General features: G+C 35.5%; 3 protein-coding genes across 8 annotated transcripts in view; 2 read left to right on the plus strand and 1 right to left on the minus strand.

Moving 5' to 3' along the window:
- LOC136834791 (uncharacterized oxidoreductase TM_0325-like) overlaps positions 1 to 7,601 on the plus strand; it is a 118,925-nt gene extending 111,324 nt beyond the window's left edge. For 4 of the 6 annotated variants that reach the window (XR_010851889.1, XM_067097570.1, XM_067097579.1 and 1 more), the window contains one exon: positions 831 to 1,319. Coding sequence is in view for 1 of the 6 variants with exons in the window: in XM_067097579.1 (XP_066953680.1) it covers positions 831 to 911 (81 nt within the window). In the remaining 5 variants the exon portion in view is untranslated. Of the gene's footprint in view, positions 1 to 830; positions 1,320 to 3,217; positions 4,027 to 5,311 lie in introns of those variants that run through there. The other 2 variants (XM_067097560.1, XM_067097555.1) reach the window with 2 other exon arrangements.
- Positions 7,602 to 11,563: 3,962 nt separating this feature from the next.
- On the plus strand, positions 11,564 to 12,844 carry LOC136837757 (tigger transposable element-derived protein 1-like). The gene is made up of 2 exons (XM_067102678.1): positions 11,564 to 12,217; positions 12,461 to 12,844. The coding sequence occupies exons 1-2, from the start codon at positions 11,564 to 11,566 to the stop codon at positions 12,842 to 12,844; spliced, it is 1,038 nt and encodes a 345-aa protein (XP_066958779.1).
- A 4,707-nt stretch (positions 12,845 to 17,551) lies between these two features.
- The window catches only part of LOC136834838 (ankyrin repeat domain-containing protein 27-like), a 139,028-nt gene continuing 135,186 nt past the window's right edge, over positions 17,552 to 21,393 (minus strand). Inside the window, exon 12 of the mRNA XM_067097619.1 lies at positions 17,552 to 18,924. Coding sequence (XP_066953720.1) covers positions 18,828 to 18,924 — 97 coding nt within the window. The 3' untranslated portion in view covers positions 17,552 to 18,827. The remainder of the gene's footprint in view (positions 18,925 to 21,393) is intronic.

Below are 21,393 nucleotides of genomic sequence, written 5' to 3' on the forward strand. Positions count from 1 at the left end.
TCCATCCTAACATCCTTCACACCTCCAAAAAGACTATTTGAAAAAAAAAAAAAAAAGTTTAACATAGCAATCAAGAGGAGCACAGCAATACACCCTCACATGACAGTGGCCTAAGAAAAAGCGACTAGTGACAGGAGGTAAGTGAGGGGTATTCCCCCACTCATCCCCAGAAACACCAGTTAACAGCCTTGTTACCAAGTTCAACGCCCATTCCAGCTTACTGTGAGGATACTCAATACTCCTGTATAAAAAGACAGTGGTGTGTATTTCCATGATAACAAGCATTCTGTATGGAAATCACCAAATTGTTAATCACTTAATTTTACCGTTCATTACCGCCTACATCTAAAATGTAGGATTTATGGCTTTCATTAATGCCTCCAAGGTAATTTGTGCCTTTGACATCTCTGAGAAGTCAAAATCTAGTCTGTAATGAAGCTCTTGTTTTGGAGCTTAGAGATAATTTCCTTTTATTATTTGCTGTAAATTTATTTCATGATTATGGTTTTTCTCTCATTTTGAAGCTAAATATTTTGTAATATAGTGCAACAAAATTGTGATAATTTTATTTTACTGCTCACAGTAAATTTTTATAATATCATGCAGGTTTTGGCTTCATTTTGAAGTTGAATAATTTAATTTCGTGAATTATCTTTAAACGTGGGAAACCAACAAAAACTGCACTGTCAGAATGATGTGTTAAATTAACAAGAGAGGTTACTTTTATAATTATTCAAAAGATATATAAATTCTTTTGGCACTGTGAAAAGTAATACATTTTTTTTCAGTACGGTAATAACAAGTAAATGCTGTATTTTTACTTTCTACAGATGTCTTCAAGAAAATCTCAATGGATGAAATTATGTGGTGCCATTTGGCATCATCAGAATGTTTTCAAAGGGTTATCTTGATTTAAGGAAGTATGTTGTCACTTACCTTTTGAGATTTTTCGTGTTCAAAAACTCTTTTGTGGAAAAGCTCTGTTGTGGCTTACCACTGAGCTTACAGAAGTCATATTCTTTTATTTTTTTATCTTTGAAAATGTAAAAAGGCAAAATTACATGGTCAGAATGTGTGGAAGTTAGCTGAGAACAGAAATTCTTGTACTTTTTGTGAATACTGTATTATAAAAATAATAGAAATTTATAAATTCTTTTTGCACCATGGAAAAGTGTATACAGTAAACCCCCCATATTCCCGGTCTCACGATTCGCGGACTCGCCTATTCGCAGATTTCTCTATGGAACATATATACGCATTATTCGCTAAAAATTCGCCCATTCATGGTATTTTTCACTGAGAAATATTCAATTATTGTATTTTCATCTCTTTTTCATGACTAAATCCACTTTTTGTGATAAAACTATTAAAATACTCGGGTAGTGCTCGGGTTACAATAATTCGCCTTACGATAATTCAGTTTTGCAATGGGGTAAGCAATTAATACTGATACGTATTTATAAAGTATTTTTAAATTTCGTGCGGGAGCAGGCAGCAGCGTACAAATAGGCAGCGAGAGAGACCAAATTACAAAAGACCAACTTCTTTTCCTCAATCTCTTTATCCCATCTAGTTAAAAAAGTAAAAGAGAATGATAAAAGTATTGTTAGTAACATTATACTCTTGCGTAAATGTGTACAGCCATAAACAACCGAACGAAAAACTTGTTTTGCTTATCACCAAATCAGATAACAACAGGCATTTTGCTCTTATTTCAACCACTGTGCGGTAATGAACAATTACAGTAAACCCCCCGTATTCACGTTCTCACGATTCGCGGACTCACGCATTCATGGGTTTCTCTGTGGAACATATCTACCCATTATTCGCGGAAAAGTCACCCATTTGCAGTATTTTTCACTGAGAAATATTCACTAATTGCTGTATTTTCATATAATTTTCATGAATAAATGCACTTTTGTGATAAAAGCTATTAAAATACTCAGGTACTGTATAAGCATTTTTACAGGGTAAATGACGTTAAGTAGAGTAGCATTGATATATTTTTACATTGTACCCTTACTCGTTATGGATAGAAGATCGGCCAGGAAATATACTGCTAAATTTAAGCTGCAAGTTATAACTGAAGCTGAGAAAGCAATGTTCAAGCTGCTAATGACTATAAGTTATCGTGCATCGGCAACATGGATGAAACTTGGCCGTAATTAAAATTGGAGAGAAAGTATTTTGATCAAAACTACTGGGCATGAAAGAACATATTACTGCTATTTTTACGCCGATAAACGATAAATACGTAAAGCTCGTGTTATGATGAAATCAAGTGAAAATAGCGAACAGAATCTTGATTTTTTTACACAAAAATGCCCCCAGACGGCAAACATCATCTATTAACGAAAAAAATAGCTGAATTAATTTCACAATGAGACATATTTGTTATATTTTGACTTAGAAATACTTTGTATAAAGAAAAATAACCTTATCCCATATAAATAAAGTATCTAGAGATTCATTTATGCTAACTAGAAGCAAGAAAAGTGCTCTGAACCGAGTTAAATACGCCGAAATAAACTAACTGCGTAATCGGATTTCCAAACCAAAACATTGGTCGCTGTGATCGCAATTTATAATATAAAACCAATATAAGAATATATATATTATTGGATACAGTGAATTAGGGCATAACATTTTAAAAGATTCATGGAAAAAGATGCATATTCGTTATGTTGATGTTTGTATGATACAATATGCGAATATAGAGTAGAGTATAATGTAGGCTAGGCTACCGTATATGTATACGATATACCATAGTGTAGGCTAAGCTAATTCTTGTTTGTTGTTCAATTTCTCTTTGTACTGAATTATCATAAGTCATTCTGGATGAACCTCCAGAATTAAGTGATATTAATAATTACTGTACCGTGTATGTATAGAGTATACTTTATAGTGTAGGCTAGGCTATATTCGAGATACTTTTTTTCCAACAAACAATGGGTTTTTGGAACCCAACCCCATCGTAAGTAGAACAATAACCTGTATAAGCATTTTTAGTTTTTTTGTGTAGATATTCGCGGGGTGGGTGTGGTACGCATCCCCCGCAAATACGGGGGGTTTACTGTAACACTTCCTTTACTGTATTTCTATTACATACTGCTATTTATAATGGTTACTGCAATCAAAGAAACTTATGAAAAAAGTAGGCAAAAATTTTTATGAGCTTAAATTTTGGACTAATTTAATGATAATTCTCTCTGAACAGCCAATACCTGCCTAGGAAATAATTGAAAAATCCCCAACACACTTCAGACAACATCCTAAATGCTACCTGACATCAAAATAGTTATGGTTAAATTTTTAAAAATTAAAGAACAAGGTTATAGAAAATAGTCATACTATTATGATTTGAAAATAAAAAGCTGAATTTGTAAAAATACCTCTTACTTTACTTATGATATACAACATACATTGTGAAGAGTTAGCCAAGAACTGATTTACAAATGAGGTGAGTTTTCCTCTACCAAGGAACTTGGTGTCATGAACGTCATCAGTCTTGCTGGACTGAAACAGATGCAGAATTCAATTAGAGGAACTGGAATGAGAAACCCCCACCTCTGGCATGAAGCCAAAGTAATAATTATTGACTGTAATTTTTCTGCCTGTCCTCAGGCACTTTTCTATTATTTTTGTAGCATCTTCATGTAGTCTCATTTCTCTATTATTCTGCATCCCTTTTTCTTTTGTATATTATTACAGGAAGGTTCTTTTCCTATTCTTCTAGTCTTGTCTCTTAATCAGGTTTTCAGATTTTAGTAGGCTTCCAGTGGGTCCTTTCTCTTCAATTGTTATGTTCTTTGCTGATTCTTCTACTACGCTTTTCTTTGTATAATGTTACAGGAGGGTTCTTTTCCCATTCTTTTGGTCCTGTCTCTTTATCAGGTTTTCAAATATTAGTAGGCCTCCAGTGGGTCCTTTCTCCTTTCTCTTCAGTTATGTTCTTTGCTGATTCTTCTATTATGCCTGTCTCTAATTCATGTTCACTTCCTTCACTTAGAGGTTTCAAAAATACTACCTCCAGTGTACCGATATCCCTTCTTTTTCAACTTCATAATTACTCCATTTTCATCTTTGCCCTTTAGATTTTTTTTTTTCATCTTTCCCAAGCCTTACTATTCTGAATATTTTTTCATTGACCTTGCTACCTGCCTTTTTTTCTACTGCCTAACATTCTTTTTCGACTTCCATTTTTCAATTTCCTTGATTTTCTCTTTTGGCTTCATAAACATTTTGTTTCCAAAACTTATCTGCTTGCTCAAGTTTGGACATTCAGTTCAAATATATTTAACTAGATGTATTCTTGCCATCTTTTCACAAATGAATTTGGTCATGCAGGCTATTCATAAAATATCCAGGGTCAAAATGTGTGACCAACTTAAAAACAATATAAAATTTCTTCAATGAGGCACTTTTAGATATGGGGAAAGCCACGATCTCAAGATGGCTTTGATTTTACTTAACTTATTATCAGAATTATTATTCTGGCAAGTTATTATTTAATGATGATGATGTTTTTAAGAGGAAGTACCTGTACAGTAGTACATTTCTATTATCATGGCAGAATACTGGATAGTGATATTGGTCATAGGGCAGTAAAAAAGAACAAGACTCAATTCAGTAGATGGCAAAAATCAATCATTTCAAGACAACTACAAACTGCTGAGATTTATGTCTCAAGTGCAGTGGCAAATTCACATCAACTGAAGAAGCAGCTGAGATATGATGTGTCAAGAGGCTGGAAAATAAACTGAGAAAAGGGGCAGTTAGCCAGAAAAACAGACACTGAAGTAAAACAATGAAGACTAAAAGAAATGGGGAAGGAACTAGATTGGAATTTGGGGAGAAAATGTGCATGGCAGAAGACAATGGAGAAAATATGATGACTGTTGTGGAAAGGAAAGTACCGTTTCCAGCAATAATGTCTACAAGATAAATCAAAGCGGCTGAAACCGAAACTGGAGATACAGTAGTCTTCTAGTAATGGAAGAACTACAGATCTGAAGCACATAAAATTAACAGCAATAAGCTTATAAATAAAAGAAACATGAATGAGTTTTCTGGCAGCAATGGGTATCTGTAGATATAGTTAGCCTTACAAATAATACCTAGTTTTCTGGCAGGATTACAAATTTCTTACATGCTTAGGAAACTTGAACTGAGTATTTTCAAGTCATTAAGTATAGTATTACCAATACACAGCCAGGTATGGAATGGGAAGAGAGTGCAAAATCGGCTTATCATTTAAGTTATGGATATCCTCTATCCCATTTAATAATACATACTACTTGATCCATTTCAGATCTGTTGACATAACTTGCCACACTGTCATCCAATTCTCACTACTGAGTCACTGTACTGTCTGTCCTCGGTCAGAGTAATAATCACCATTATTAAAACTACACTTGGTGCTTCACAGTTCATTTTTCCTCTAAGTCTCTTGAGATATAATTGTGATCTGTTCCAGTCTTGGTACTCTTGATGTACTGAAGACGCTATGTCTTGAGGCTACCATATATCCAACCTAGCATTTCAAGACATTTTTGCTCGGTCATGGTGCCACAGATAGGACTTTAGAATACTGTACTGTAATTATATTTGATCCTTGGTAGCCTGTGTCTTTGTGATGACATGTTGAGGGTCTCTACTCGTATCCCAGTAGCATTCCATATCTTGAAATGTGTTACCTTTCCCAGCCTGACAATGTCTCTTGGGAAATATATCTCTCAGCATATGTCAGTGTATCTTAGGAACCCATGTCTCAAACTTGAGGCATGGGTCTTGGGTATATGTGTATCTGTTACAGCATGATGATATGTCCTGTGAAACTACATTTCTGTCACAACTTCTTGGTGTCCTACCAATGTGTAGGCATGTTTGTCACAAGATCACTGCTGTCCCTTCATTATTTTGGTGGCTCTGGATAAAGCAATCCACACCAGAGGTTGGTAACTCCAATACATGAAGTTTATGTCACTTGAGGTGCACTGTAACAATTGTCCACACTAAAACAATCTCAGGTGTAGTGACCACAGTCCTCCCTTTGAACTTTAGAAAAAGAGAAGGGGAGCCAAAATACACTGTTCCAAAAAAGTGAAGGAGTGCTTTATTTAATCTTTGCTATAGAGAGTAAATGCTAGGAAATATTGTTACTGCTTTTAAGGTCCTTGTTTTCTTTGACTCAAAATAATTTCAGCTCCTTCCTTATCTTTGTTGTGAACTAAGAGGCAGTTCAGTTCAAACACCCATCATTGACATCTAGCTTCATGCTGCAGTTCGTACAGTGTACTCTCACACTGATGGCCACAATGAGTTTCTTCTTCATCTTCCTATTGATGTTTTACCCTGCCATGCTTGTGGAATGTGTTAGGCAGTGCTTAGAGGAACCAAAGGTAGCAAGGGCTGTCCAGATGTTGGAGGATGGTATTTCACAAAGGAATGCAGCCAGCAGACTGGGTGTGTCCAGAATTGTTGTTGCTAGGCTACGGTTGAGGTATCAAGAGACAGCAAGGTATGGTAGGCTTCCTGGACAAGGTTGCAGGCAATGCACAACCCCTCATCAGTATCAATATCTGCTTATGTTAGCTCTACAAAACTGGCAGTCAACTGCTAGAAGCATCCAAACTGGCATTCCATCAGGCTACTCAAAAGGCATATTAGTGATCTGACAGTGAGGAAAAGATTGCATGAAGATGGCTTGAGGAGCAGACACCCTGCAAGATGACCAGCATTCACCCCCCAAGACTGAGCAGCCCCTATAGCATTTGCACATGGTCACCAGAATTGGCAGTTGTGTCACTGGCGGTCTGTTCTCTTTACTGACTAGAGCAGATACCATGTTTGTACTTGTGACCGACGTGATAGCGTGTGGAGACACTTGGGTAAACGATATGCTGCATGCAACATTGTCCAGTATGACAGGTATGGTGGAGGATCTTTAATGGTTTGGGGTGGAATCTGCTTTGGAGGGATGCACAGACTTGCATGTGATTAATGGAGGATCTTTGACAGCTATAAGATATCGTGATGAGATTCTGAAAACCATTTTCAGGCCATTTGCAGGGGCAATTGGTGATAACTTCATGCTGAGGCACAATAATGCCCTTCCTCACACTGCCAGTGGACAGGATTACTTGAACCAACAAGGAATCGAAGTGATGGTAAGGCCAGCTCAGTCGCCAGACCTCAGTCTAATTGAACACGTATGGGATTTATTGTACAGAAGAGTTTCAGGCCGCCCAAACCCCATCACAACATGTCAGGGAGCTTGCAAAGGCCCTTGTTGAGGAATGGAACCACCTGCCCCAGGACATGATCCGTCAATTGATCAGAAGCATGGCTAGGAGGTGCAGGGAATGCATTAACGCAAGAGGAGGCAACACTCACTACTGAAATTTCAATTCAATTATTCAGTTTAATACCAATTTTGCAGTAAAATTTTTCTTGTCATATGGAAAATCATTTTGTTTTTTCATGTAGTAGGGCAAATGAATTCCTCAAGATGGTAGTTGAAGGAAACTGATTAAAAACTTTAATTTTTTCATTCTTGAATGTCATATTATCTACCTTATTAGAATAAATATATAATTGTTTGAACTCTGTTTCAGTTCACGCTCCTTTAAATTTTTTTGAGCAGTTTATTTTGTCCTTGGCTCAAACACCATGGACATGATGACCTTTACCATCTACAAATAAAACCAGATAAAAAAAGTTTTGGAAGCTGAAAATATCAAAAGAAATACTAATGAATTTACATAATTGACTACTGGCTACCTGGAAGCTACACACTCGGCAAGAAACTGAAGTGGTAAGACTACACTTATTTCCTATTAATAGCATGTAACTAAAATTTAACAGCATGTAAAAAAGCCTAAACAGGATATTAAACAAAAGCTTGGCACTATTAATTACAGATTAATACATACAAAATAGAATACTGTATGTAGCACAGTAAAAACACATCCAAAGAATAGTGCTGCAAAAACATGCCTGCACTTAACTGGCTCAGCCAGGTAGCTAAGCAGCAAATTACACTAGACATTAAAGACTGCAGTACTATATGTATGCAGTTTCTTTACAGTTCAGACTAGCATACGCTATATGAAGTATTAACAAGGCAGACAACAAATCTGGATATACAGGTGAGTAAGAGGAAGGTACAGAGTAGGCATGGTGGATCAGTTACCCTGTAAACAAATGATACTAGCTTACAAAGTTTGGCAGGAAAGTGTCGGTCGCATTTGTTTTATTATGTTTCCAGTGTACTTACCAAATGATTTCAATATGTGCAAAATCTTATTTCTATTTTTTAAAGGTTTGGCCACCTCTGATAAGTTGAAGTCTGTTAAGCTGAAGTGCCAGTTACATGGTTTGCAGTTACAATGAAGAATTATTTAAAGTTCTCTATGCACAGACTCTAGGCATTTATTCTTGTATTTAATCTCACTCTTAAGTGGTTAATCATCCTCATTTTTTAAGCACCGTTGTGATGATTTTTCTTTCTAAGTCGCATGCTTTTAAGTCTCTAGGAGGTATTATTTATATTTATTGTGTTGCATTCAGTATTTTTAAATAACTTTGTTTCAATATTATCAAATTTATTTAAAAATACTTAATGCAACACAATAAAATGTAAATAATACCTCCTAGAGACTTACAAGCAAGTGACTTAGAAAGAAAAATTATCACAACAGTGCTTAAGAAACGAGGATGATTAACCACTTAAGAGTGAGATTAAATACAAGAATAAATGCCTAAAGTCTGTGCACAGAGAACTTTAAACAAGTCTTCATTGTAACTGCAAACCATGTAACTGGCACTTCAACTTAACAGACTTCAACTTATTAGAGGTGGCCAAACCTTTAAAAAATAGAAATAAGATTTTGCACATATTGAAATTATTTGGTAAGTACACTAGAAACATCATAAAACAAATGCAACCGACACTTTCCTGCCTAACTTTGTAAGCTAGCATCATTTGTTTACAGGGTAACTGATCCACCATGCCTACTCTGTACCTTCCTCTTACTCACCTGAATATCTAGATTGTCTGCCTTGTAAAGAGAATACTTCATATAGCGTATGCTAGTCTGAACTGTAAAGAAACTGCATACATATAATATTGCAGTCTTTAATGTCTAGTGTAATTTGCTGCTTAGCTACCTGGCTGAGCTAGCCAAGTGCAGGTGTGTTTTTGCAGCACTATTTTTTGGATGAGTTTTTACTGTGCTACATACAGTATTCCATTTTGTATGTATTAATCTGTAATTAATAGTGCCAAGCTTTTGTTTAATAATGAATATCATGCTCATTTATGTAAATATTAGTTTTTTTGTTTGTAGGCTTTTTGGAAGCATAACACATACAGATGCCATAAGTAAATTTATAATTTGTAAGGTAAATGTTACTAAATTTATAAAAATAAAAGAATATATAAAAAAAATATAAACAATGCACCTACAAAACATATGTGATGTAAAGACAACTGACATCCTTTTGATGTTATGATTCCTGACTGACTCTGACTTAGGCCTAATACAATCAGTAAGCTATCAATGTTAGGTGGAAAATTTATGTATTGAAATATTAATTTACATTGTGCAAAAACATTAGAATACTTCATATTCTACAGCTATCAATCTTAGGTGGAAAATTTATATATTAAAATATTAGAATATGAAGTATTCTACTGTTTTTGCACAATGTAAATTAATATTTCAACACATAAATTTTCCACTTAGAATATGAAGTATTCTACTGTTTTTGCACAATGTAAATTAATATTTCAACACAAATTTTCCACTTAACATAAATATTGAAAATAGTATTAGGCCTAAGTCAGTCATTCCATATTCTAATATGTTTTTGCAAGATGTGAACTAATATTTTAATACATAAATTTTCTACTTAACATTGTTGTTGACAGCATTAGGCTGAAGTCAGAGTCAGTCAGGAATCATTCTAACTATACCATACAGTATACATACTACAAGATAATCAGATATAAAACATTCAAACAACGTCTTAATGTTTTCAGAGTGTGTTACTCAGCCTATTACTACCATATGCACCACTGCAAGGCATGTCAAAAAGTACCACCACAAGCACTGCATGTGTATTTGTTCGCTGTGGTGTTTTTGTGCAGAGCAAGCAACTACCATTTTGTATTCTCATTCTGGTATCTTCTTCATATTAATCCTTTCATAGCAGCACGCATCCTTTGATGTGCAATAATGGCATAAGAGGTCTACCAGTGCACATCAATCTTTATTTCGTGCCATAATATTTGAACAAGTTTTCCAGGAGAACATTCAACTCACTTGAATGCACCATAAATGACTATATGACAACTCTTACAGAAACACCCACCTCAGCTCAATGACACAGGAATAACAGTCTCCCACGAGATTCCATAGGGGAAGGTACTAAATCTCCCTATCCCCATACATCTCTTATATATTTATCCATAAATATACTCAGGCCCACGAGATTTCATAGGGGGAAGGTACTAAATCTCCCTGTCCCAGTACATCTATTTGTCCATAAATATACTCAGGGATTGTTTCTGTTTTAGTTCTCATCTTTTACAGTAATATGTAAACTGTAATTGTAGTTTTGCAAAATAAAGTACAGAAAAATATTTGAAAGAACATGCATAACTCACTAAAATTACCTGGTATTTTTATAAATGACTCAGAAAAGAGATCCTGAGCAGCTTGGGAAATATTCACTTTCAACTTAATGTGGTAGGTACAGAAAATTTTTTAAAATATACCATGAGCATTTGCATACCTTCCTCTTTCCACTGAAATTTTTTTTTTTTAAACTGGCAGACCCTAAAGTCTACCCAGTCATGGGATTTTGGGAATGTATATTTAGGCTGTTCCTGTGAGGATTAAATAGCTAATAATCATGGTATGGCATATGAATATTTACAAAATCCTTATGCTATCTGAAATACATACACAGTGACCTCGCTACTTCGCATTCGATTATCGCGAATTCACGACTCATGGAGTTTTTAATATATATTAATGGAAAATATATCGTGGATTTTCTGGAAAATTCTAGAAAACTCATGATATATGAACACCCAAAATTTCTCATTAAATCCATTAAAATATTAATAATAAATAGTATTTCTTAGTCTAAGACCAACAAAACAAGCATAAAATAGCAAAAAAACACATATTTGCACTTGTAACTCCTATGACAAAAAAAAGAGAACCATCTGGGAAGTGATGCCTATACAGTACCGCGTGCTCCACTGTTGCGAAAACACAAAGCGTACCATCTTGGTGACTAAGTGCGTTGTAACACAGGCTGTGATTGGTGCATGGGAGGGAGACGACAAATCACAGCTTCCCGATTTCTGATCGGGCCTGCGATTGGTACTTACACTGATGCTCAGAACCTGCAGCATCTCCCCTTGTCTCTCTCTCTCGTGGCCACTTCGCTTCAAGCTTTCTCACCGAATGGTTTACTTTACGCTGTGCTGTGTGATTTTTTTTTTTGTGGTTTTTGTTGAACTTTGCTTCAATTTTCACCCCCTGCAATGGCTCCCAAGCATGCTGCTTCTTCCAAGGCTGGTACTGAGCCTAAATGCCATCAAAGAATGATGATGATCACTGAAAAGATGAAACTTCTCGATATGTTGAAGGAAGGGAGAAAGTTCGTGGCTGTAGCCTGCCATTTTGGCATGAACGAATCCACCATTCGCTACATCTACAAGGACGAGGCGAAGACTAGGAAGACAGCTGCCATCACCTTTAACAAGTCGGCGAAGAGAGTGGTTACGGCTCGTAATAAAACGATCGTCCGTATGGAAGCTACTTTGGCCGTATTGATAGCCGACTGCCGAAAGAAGAACATAGCCTTGGATGTGAACATTATCCAAACAAAGGCTAGGAGCCTGTACGAGACCTTTGCCGCTAAGGAACCAGAGGACGACAGTGGCGACCACGAAGAAGCAGAAGAAGATGAAGACGACGTAGAATATCCGCAACCAGGGACGTCCAGTCATTCACCACATGTGAAACTGCAGTTTTCTGCTAGCAAAGGGTGGTTTGCAAAGTTTCAGAAATGCTACGGCCTAAAAAGTGCTTCCTTGCATGGCAAGGCTGCTTCAGCTGACATGGTCGCTGTTGAAACATACGTCAATGAAACCTTCAAGAAGATTATCTCTGAAGGTGGATATCAGCCCAAACAAGTTTTTAATATGGACGAGATGGGCTTGTTTTGGAAAAGAATGCCCTTGCGAACTTTCCTGTTCAAAGAGGAAGCAAAAGCCTCTGGCTTTAAAGCATACAAGGATCGTGTGACCCTCGTGATGTGTGGCAATGCTGCAGGATTTTTATTAAAGCCAGGACTTATTTACAAGTCTAAAAATCCAAGGGCTTTAAAAAACAAAAACAAGAATCTGCTACCCGTACATTGGATGCACAATCCAAAGGCCTGGATAACAAAGATGCTGACCTCCGACTGGTTCCACCAGTGTTTTATCCCGCAAGTGAAGATGTATCTAGCAGAAAAGGGCATGCCATTCAAAGTCCTTCTCAGTATGGATAATGCTGGTGGCCATGCTACTGATCTGTCGTATTCGGGGGTTCAGGTTGAGTTCCTACCGCCCAACACAACGTCACTTATTCAGCCAATGGACCAGGGGGTTATCAGGGCATTCAAGGCCCTAGACACGAGGAATGCCCTGGCGAACCTGGTTGCTTCCATGGATGCCGCCCAAGAAGACGACGATTTCAACTTGAAGGCATACTGTACTGGCAGCAGTACACAACTGCTACGTGCCTCCAAAATATCCACAAGGCATTGGAAGAAATGAAGCCTGCCACCATTAACGCCAGCTGGAAGAAGTTGTGGCTTGAGGTTGTTTACGACGACAAAGGATTTACACCTGCTGAAATCCAACACTCGGCAGTACAGAAAGCTGTGCAGTTGGCTGTGATCCTTGGAGGTGAGGGCTTTGCAGACATGACCACGGGCAACGTCAACGAACTTCTAGGCTGCCACTCCTAGCCGCTAACTGACGAAGACCTCGAAGAGTTGACGAAGTCGGCGAGCGAAGAAGAAGAAGAAGCAGTACATCAAGAAACAGAAGTTGTCTCTCAAACTGGCTTGACTTTGGAACGGCTCGCCGGGCTCTGCAACCTGGCTAAGGAACTGCAAGAGCGGTCGCAGGAATGGGTTGACGATATGGTTCGATCGGTTCAATTCTGCAACATGGTCGATGACGTCACGGCCCCCTACAAGATGCTCTTCGACTGGAAAAAGAAGCAGCGGCAGCAACTGCCAATCACAATGTTTTTGCAGCCTCGCAAAAAAGAGCCAGTTCCTGCTGCTGCTACTATGGTTACACCTTCGGAAACCGCGGAAGAAGTGGAAGAGGTGCCCCAGGAAATGGCACCGCTGTCTGAAGAGATGTAAAATAAAATCATTGACTGTGCAGTAAAAGTCATCACCACCTTCATCGTCATCATTTTTACTGCGCAGCAAATTCATCACCATCTTCATTCAAGTTTTACTTCAACAACTTCTTTCATGGTGAGTACAGTAACAGTCTTTATTTTTTTAATCTTAAGTGTTACTGTACTGTATTGCATGTAATACAGTACAGTAACATGATACTGTATTGTATTACTGTATATATTATTACTGTATGTATACTGTATTTTTTCAAATTTAAAGCTTGCCGATCACGTCATATACTATAGCTACTTTACCACAGTAATTTAGCCTCTATTATATGGTACTGTAAACTTACCTACCGAATTCATATTGCTTAACAGTTGTCCCCGTTATTAATAGAGTAAAGGGTGGGTTGTTAAGAGTACTGGGGGTGTTTTAAAAAGTCCAAATACACGTTAAATAATTAAATAAATATGCTGTCCGTACTTCGCGGAATTTCAGTTATCGCAGCTGGTCGTGGAACCTATCTCCCGCGATTAACGAGGGGTCACTTATGTCATTAACTACTTAAGATTAGGCTATTGTACACGTAAACATGGAAAACACTATATTTACTGATAAACACATTTATATTAATCACACAGAAATATAGTAAACACACACAGATAGGCAAGCATTCACAACTGCTTATGGGAGCTGCAATTTGCATCTGATCAATAAGTGAACTGAGAATATTTACATGTAAATTTAATTACTTTTATTACCATATTAATGACAGCATAGTATATGCCATAAATAACACTGTAATTAAAATAACTAAATTTACAAGTAAATTTTCCTGGTTCATTTGTCAATTACATGTAAATTGCAGTATAAACTATGCTGTCATTAATACTGCAGTGAAAATTATTAAATATACATGTAAATGTTGTGTTCATTTATTGATTATGTAATTTCAATCATTTATCAATTATATGTGTGACTTCCAGTTTCCCTATGCAATCATATGAATATTACCTGTCAGTGTACTCCCTCTTTAGCTTGTGTTGTGTATCATTATTTCCTTACAAATTTTGATAAAGTATTATCCCTTAATAAACTGTGATTAACATAATTGCATTTATCAGTAAATATAGTGCATTACATATTTTCCAAAGCTTTCACACAATGATATACCTGCTCAAGCAACTCACAATGTGTTTTAGACAGTGTAAGGATTTCATAAATTATCATATGCCATACCAAAAAATACCAGTATATATTACTGCAGTTAAAACCTTAGTAAGTCCTGCATACAAACAGAAATTTGGATAAAATCTTAATTAGATTTTTAGTGTGGATATACAAAAATGCAGAACAAAATTGTGCTACTTGTCTAGACAAATGCACACACATGCTCAAATGCAGTGCACACGATATTTTTTATATTTTATTATGCCTACATGTAGGTTGCATTCATTATTGTATTTACCTGCTTATAAGACCTTCCTCAACACGTAGATTTTAAAAAACTGCTCTACCAACTGTAAGGAATTGTGTATGCTATACTACAGAGTCTTAGTCACTTAACAAATTGTTACCTATCAGGAGGCCAGACCCAAAAACTGTCCATTAATTTGAAAGGCCAGTGTAATCAACACAATAAGCATAAGATTTAACCCTAACACTGCAAAATTTTCATTCTCCCAAGGGGTGAAGCACGTTGGATTTTAAAGATGGTTTGAGAAGGTCCTTGATTTACATAAAAATGCCATGCTCTTTCTCTTCTTATAATTTAGCACAAAAAGCAATTAGGATTACCAACATGCTTCTATATCCTGAAACTAAAAGTAGTTAAGACCATTAAACCAACAATATGGAAAATTGCAAAAAGACTAGATAAATTACAATAAATACTTAGAGTCCTCAATATATTCATGCATCATATGATGGCTGAGTCAACACTAACACTGACTTAATAAGGGAGTGCCCTCCATCCAATGAGAATTACCCACTCAAGACTGACACAACTTTGTTCACCTACTTCACTCCTGGCTAACACTGCACCATACTAGAGAAATATCAAAAGTAAACTAAGTATGACATAGCTGTCATAAAAGAGAATGTAACCATCATCATTTTCCAGAGGCTGTATACAAAGAACCAAGTGCAATAATGTTTTGGTGAATGAGCATTCCTATTGGTGTTGCCTAATATCTCTTTCATACTTCACACTAAGAATACCAATGTTTTCATATATTAATACAAGCAGCCAAACATTTACATCTGATATAAATTGAATGACTGAAGACAGATTTGAAAGTACACAAATGCAGGACATGAGTGAAAAACATGAGTGGTTACAATATACCTATTCCTTGCACTTATTTGTACTTCTTTAGCTTTACATTATTAGTTACCTTCACGTAACATATCCCGAAAACACATAAGTTTTCAGGCAACAATGTCTGAAAGCTATTCATTAATAAGACTTCCAGTTTAGTGTTCCATGCTTCAATTGGTTTAGTTACACAACCTGACCTGAAAATACATGGAAAATTCTTAAAATGATAAAAACAAATTGGTTTTCACAATAGGTATACTAGGTGTAGAAACTACAGCTGCACAAAAGTTACACATTCTAATTACCTGCAACAAATTCCAATTTACACCCTTAGTTCTGTAAAGGACCAGCCATGTTAAGAGTTTCATTTATCTGAGTATGACTTGCTACCTTGTATCAATTCCAATTTTGCATATTCCCCACACTGACAGACAAGTTGCAGTTGTACAAGATCTACAGAAATTCTAATATAAAATGCTATGTTGATATGTTGATTGCATGATCAATATTTATAAGGCCTTTTTCATGGGACAAGATGTAAAAGTCTTGAAGATAAAGGGATGGTATGACTAAATATCTTCTTAACTCTTGGCAGTAGACTGAGATGATGGTAATTATTGTTACCTATCACAATACTTCAACAGACTTTAAGTACAAAAAACTAGAGTATAAGGCTGGTTAAGATATAAATATTAACCACAATACCAGGAACTACTGTCCTTTTTTTTTAAAGCTGCATTAGAAACATTAGTCATCTAAGCAACCAACCAATGACACTTCAATTCATGCACAATGAAAATACTTTAGCAAACTTTCTGTGTATCTGCTGAAAACATAATCAGATCTTGAAGTGAATATAAGCACACCTGTCAATGAGCCTCCTAGCAACACCTATCACATTATTTAATAATTTTCATGAACTTATACTGAGAAAGTTATACAACAATATACAGTTTTTGACTATAAATTATGCTACAAAACTGGACAATTACATACAGCAAAGAAAGTTGTTGTTCTTTACCAGGTTTCTGAGACACAACTAGGTTTTAGTTCATTTTTTCAGTAGGCAGAGCAAAAGTTAATGCCAATTATTTCATCACAGCTGTATCTCCCTTTTAGCAGAAATTATTAGTTTTATAGTTATCACAAAGTATCTTGATACAAAAAATTATCCACATTGAAGGGAGATGTATAAAATTATGACTTTACAGACTTAAAACCATCAAAATGCTTAAACTGTTTTTAGATATATCTTTAAAAAGGCCATATGCAGATAAACAATCATTAGTAGTAAACTGGAATAATTACTAAGAGAAGTACCTGATATACACAATGTCATCTTGGATACAAAAGTAGCCACATGGTCACACCACATAGCTGATATTGCAGCAGTATAAAAAAAAATTATTTAAAATGTCTTCTGTACTAATAATAAAGATAATTTTTCAGTAAAACACTTCCAATTCTCAATGTTAAGTATAAAGATCTTTTTATATATACTATACTGCATAACAATCAATGAAACCTCACCAGCATTGAACACACTTTTACTATAATGCACAGTACATTGCCATCATTTCAGTAATTTCATTTATACTACAATATCACAATTAATTTATCACCATTGCAAGAAGCCAAATCTAAATGCTCTTTTCCTGCAATGTAATGAAACTGTTCCTATTTAGCAGGTGCATTACTCATCTTTGGTAAAAAGATGACTTGACTGCAAAGTGGAAAATTCTAAATATTGAGCTTGTCCAGCAAATTTTCTACTTACGAGACTAACATATATGAAATTAAGAATTAGCTGCATTCTACTATATGTAATGAACTCATGTATCATTGATCTGAAGACTGGATTAACACTTAAGCTGGAGTGTTGCTTGCTTCAGTGTTCACATTTTATGCTGCAGATGGTCTGACATCCCAACACTCACAATAATACACTGAATCCGTTAATCAAAAACCAGAGATATCTAGTTGGTTGAAATTATTAAATAAAATCACCAAGAGTATCTCTCTCTATCACAACCTCAAGTAAAAGACTAGAAAAAGGCAAATTTTTTTAGGAAATAAGTCTCACTACTACAGCCTGCCTAGTAACAATTACAAAAAATATCTATTCTTGGTAAGATAAGGAAAAATATATACATTATATATATATATATATCGATATATACTACTATACTAATTCTTAACAGGCAAGAGGCAAGTTCACCTTCATAGCACACAACATTACAATAAAAATACAGATACCAGAAAACCACACATTTCAACAATGAAAGTAATCTGAATTGATTCCTCTTTTAGGTACTCTGATAACTTTCACAACAACACACTTATTTGCCAAATCTGACCGATGTGCCTCTACTGATAACACCCTTTGCAATTAACAATGTCAAATATTGTAAAAATTTGATTTAGATTTCAAAACTACAGTAATATGTATTACCATAATGGGATCTTTCAAGGACATATTTCACTGTAATATAAAGTATTTAGGTCTAGACAGTATTTAAAAAGGCCTCTTTCAATGATATGTCTGGTTATGAGTGACAGGGTAAAACTATTCACCTGTGAATTCAGTAAATGCCATGATGTTCCACAGCACATGAATAGCCATTAATTATCCCTGAATATTTCCTATAACCAGAAAAATAAGCCCAAAGTTTCTGTCAATTCTCAGTGAAAACAATAAAATCTGTAAATGGAAACCTTGCAATTCAAAATCTACATTTTGATTTTCTGCTTCCATAAACAGACCTCCTAGTGCTCCAACACACATGAAAGACATTACTTAAATGTATCTGTAAGTCATAATTTGATTTAAAGTTCCTCACCTTGCACAAAACTGAGAAAGCACATACTATCTGCAATTTGTGTCAGGTTCCTGCATACCATATTTCTTATCATCACCTGCACAAAAAGATGTGTTTACTTTATACAGATTTTTAAAACCACAACAAAGCAACACAACCATATTTCAGAAATGCTACAAAAATTCTTTCCTGGAACAGGAGAAATTGTATACTTATTCCGCATGTCAAGATGACAAATTTCCACAGACACGGCAAGGCTAGCCATTGAGTGAAGACTGAATGGCACTTCTCTGTTGGGACTGCCTCCTCCGTAAACTTTCTCTTAAAGTAGATGGAATACTGGACAGGAATTCTCTGCAAATTTTATAGAAATTTCAGGAAAAGAAATTATACAACTTTCTATAATAATTTAAAAGTTAAAATAATCAATAAAACACTAACACTAGTGTAAATATAAATATAAGGATACTGATCACCAAGATCACTTACAAATGTGTAATGAACTGACAATCTAGTAGTAAACTTGCATTAAAATTACATAGACCAACAATGGCACTGAACCAAAATATCACACTCCCGAGGGTGATGTAAAGGGTCTGTTTTCATTTATTCCTGAGTATATAAATGTATCCCTCTATCATTGACAGCCTTTATGATTTTATCTATCAATCCCTCCAAGTAAATTAATATGCCTTGGAGCCAAAATGAGCTACAAAGAGCCTTTAGTACTATCTACAAAGCACTGCACAAGGCATATTATAGGCAGACTTGCCTGTAGGGAGATGCTGACACACATATATACTTTACTGTACAAAGTGCTTTAGTCAAATATCATTGAAAAACTTTCCCCTTGAAAATAAGACAAAAAAATGGGTGTGCAAGGCCTGTAATACTCTTTACAACAGGAACCATGGGCTCTGACCAAGAAAATGGAAGAGATTTCAAGGTGTGACCCGAGAATGTTGAGATTTGTGGCTGGGAAGATTGTACAGTATAAGGAATGAGGGAGGACGTGAGGTATGGTATCAAGAGGGTAGCATAACTACTGAGATTTCAAAAGACTGAGATGTTTGGATATTAAATGAGAAAGATGAGTAACACTTGGTCAAAAAGCAGCAAGAATGTGGCAGAACAAGGACCTATAAGAAGTACAAGGAAATTGTGTCAAAAGGGTAGAGACCTAACCTGATGGGGGTTAGGACAGAAAATGCACAAGACAGAAGAGTGGAGAGAGCACATTTTCACATCTAACCCTATCAAGGGAAAAACTTAATAACACTTGTGATGATGAAAATTATTAAAACAAATACAGTAAGCCCCCGTATTCGCGGGGGGATGCGTACCACGACCCCCCAGGAATAGCTAAAACCCGCAAATACTTAGAACCCTTCTAAACCACTTAGAACTGCCTATTTTGATAGTGCAAACAAACACAAAACAAACTAAAATTGCTTATACAAGTATTAACCTACTTACGATGGGGTTAGGTTAAAAAAAAAAAACATCGTTTGTTGGAAAAAACATAAATACCAAAACATATCTCGAACATAACCTAGCCTACACTAGGGTATTCGGTACCATGTATACATATACGGTAGCCTAGCCTACACTATAAAGTATACTCTATACATACACGGTATAGTAATTATTAATATCAGCTAATTCTGGAGGTTCATGCAAAATGAAATTGAATAACAAACAAGAATTAGCTTAGCCTACACTGTGGTATATTGTATACATAAACATTAGCATAGCCTACATTATACTGTACTCTATATTCACATACAGTATTGTATTATACAAATGTCAACATAACGAATATGCATCTTTTCCATGGATCTTTTAAAATGCTATGCCGTAATTCACTGTATCCAATAATATTGTATATTCTTATTTTGCTTTTGTATTATAAATTACGGTCCTAGCAATCAATGTTTTGGTTTGGTAATCGTTTATGCGGTGTTTATTTCGCCATATTTAATTCAGTTCAGAGCGCTTTTCTTGCTTCTACTTCGCATAAATAATCTCTAGATACTTTATTTATATGGGACAAGGTTATTTTTCATTATACGAAGTGTTTTCAAGTCGAAATATAACTAAAATGCTTCTCGTTGTGAAATTAATGTATCTATTTTTTTCATTAATAGGTGATGATGACTGTTTAGGGGCGTTTGTTTTGTGTAAAAAAAATTCAAGATTCCGTTCGCTATTTTCACTTGATTTCATCATAATACGAGCTTTATATATGTATTTATTGTTTATCAGCGTAAAAATAACAGTACTGTGTTCTTTCATGCCCAGTAGTTTTGATTAAAATACTTTCTCTCCAATTTTAATTACGATTGTTTCATCCTATTGCCGATGCAAGATATTTTACAATATAGTCATTAGCAGCTTGAACATTGTTTTCTCAGCTTCAGCTACAATTTGCAGCTTAAATTTAGCAGTATATTTCCTTGACGATCTTTTATCCATACCGAATAAGGGTATAATGTAAAAATATATCAGTCCTACTCTGCTTAACGTCATTTGTGCTATAACCTACGGTAACTTTATTACCATACAATGGTTGAAATACAAGCAAAACGGCTGTTGTTACCAGATTCGGTTATAAACAAAACGACAGTTTCTCGGTCGGTTGTTTATGGTTGTACGCATTTACGCAAGAGTATAAAGTTACTAACAATACTTTTATCATTTTCTTTTACTTTTTTAACTAGAAGATGGGATAAAGGTGATGAAGGAAAAGTTGTCTGTTATAATTTGGTCTCTCTCACTGCCTGATTACGTTGCTGCCTGCACCCACACGAAATTTATAAAATA

The sequence above is a fragment of the Macrobrachium rosenbergii genome, chromosome 4, assembly GCF_040412425.1.
Source record: "Macrobrachium rosenbergii isolate ZJJX-2024 chromosome 4, ASM4041242v1, whole genome shotgun sequence".
NCBI lineage: Eukaryota > Metazoa > Arthropoda > Malacostraca > Decapoda > Palaemonidae > Macrobrachium > Macrobrachium rosenbergii.

What these genes read in the sequence shown, in the direction of transcription:
- LOC136837757 (XM_067102678.1), top strand. Translation starts at nt 11,564, where the DNA reads ATGGCTCCCAAGCATGCTGCTTCTTCCAAGGCTGGTACTGAGCCTAAA. An exon ending in GTGGATATCAGCCCAAACAA is followed by an intron (nt 12,218 to 12,460) that starts GTTTTTAATATG and finishes CACAATCCAAAG; the next exon opens with GCCTGGATAACAAAGATGCT.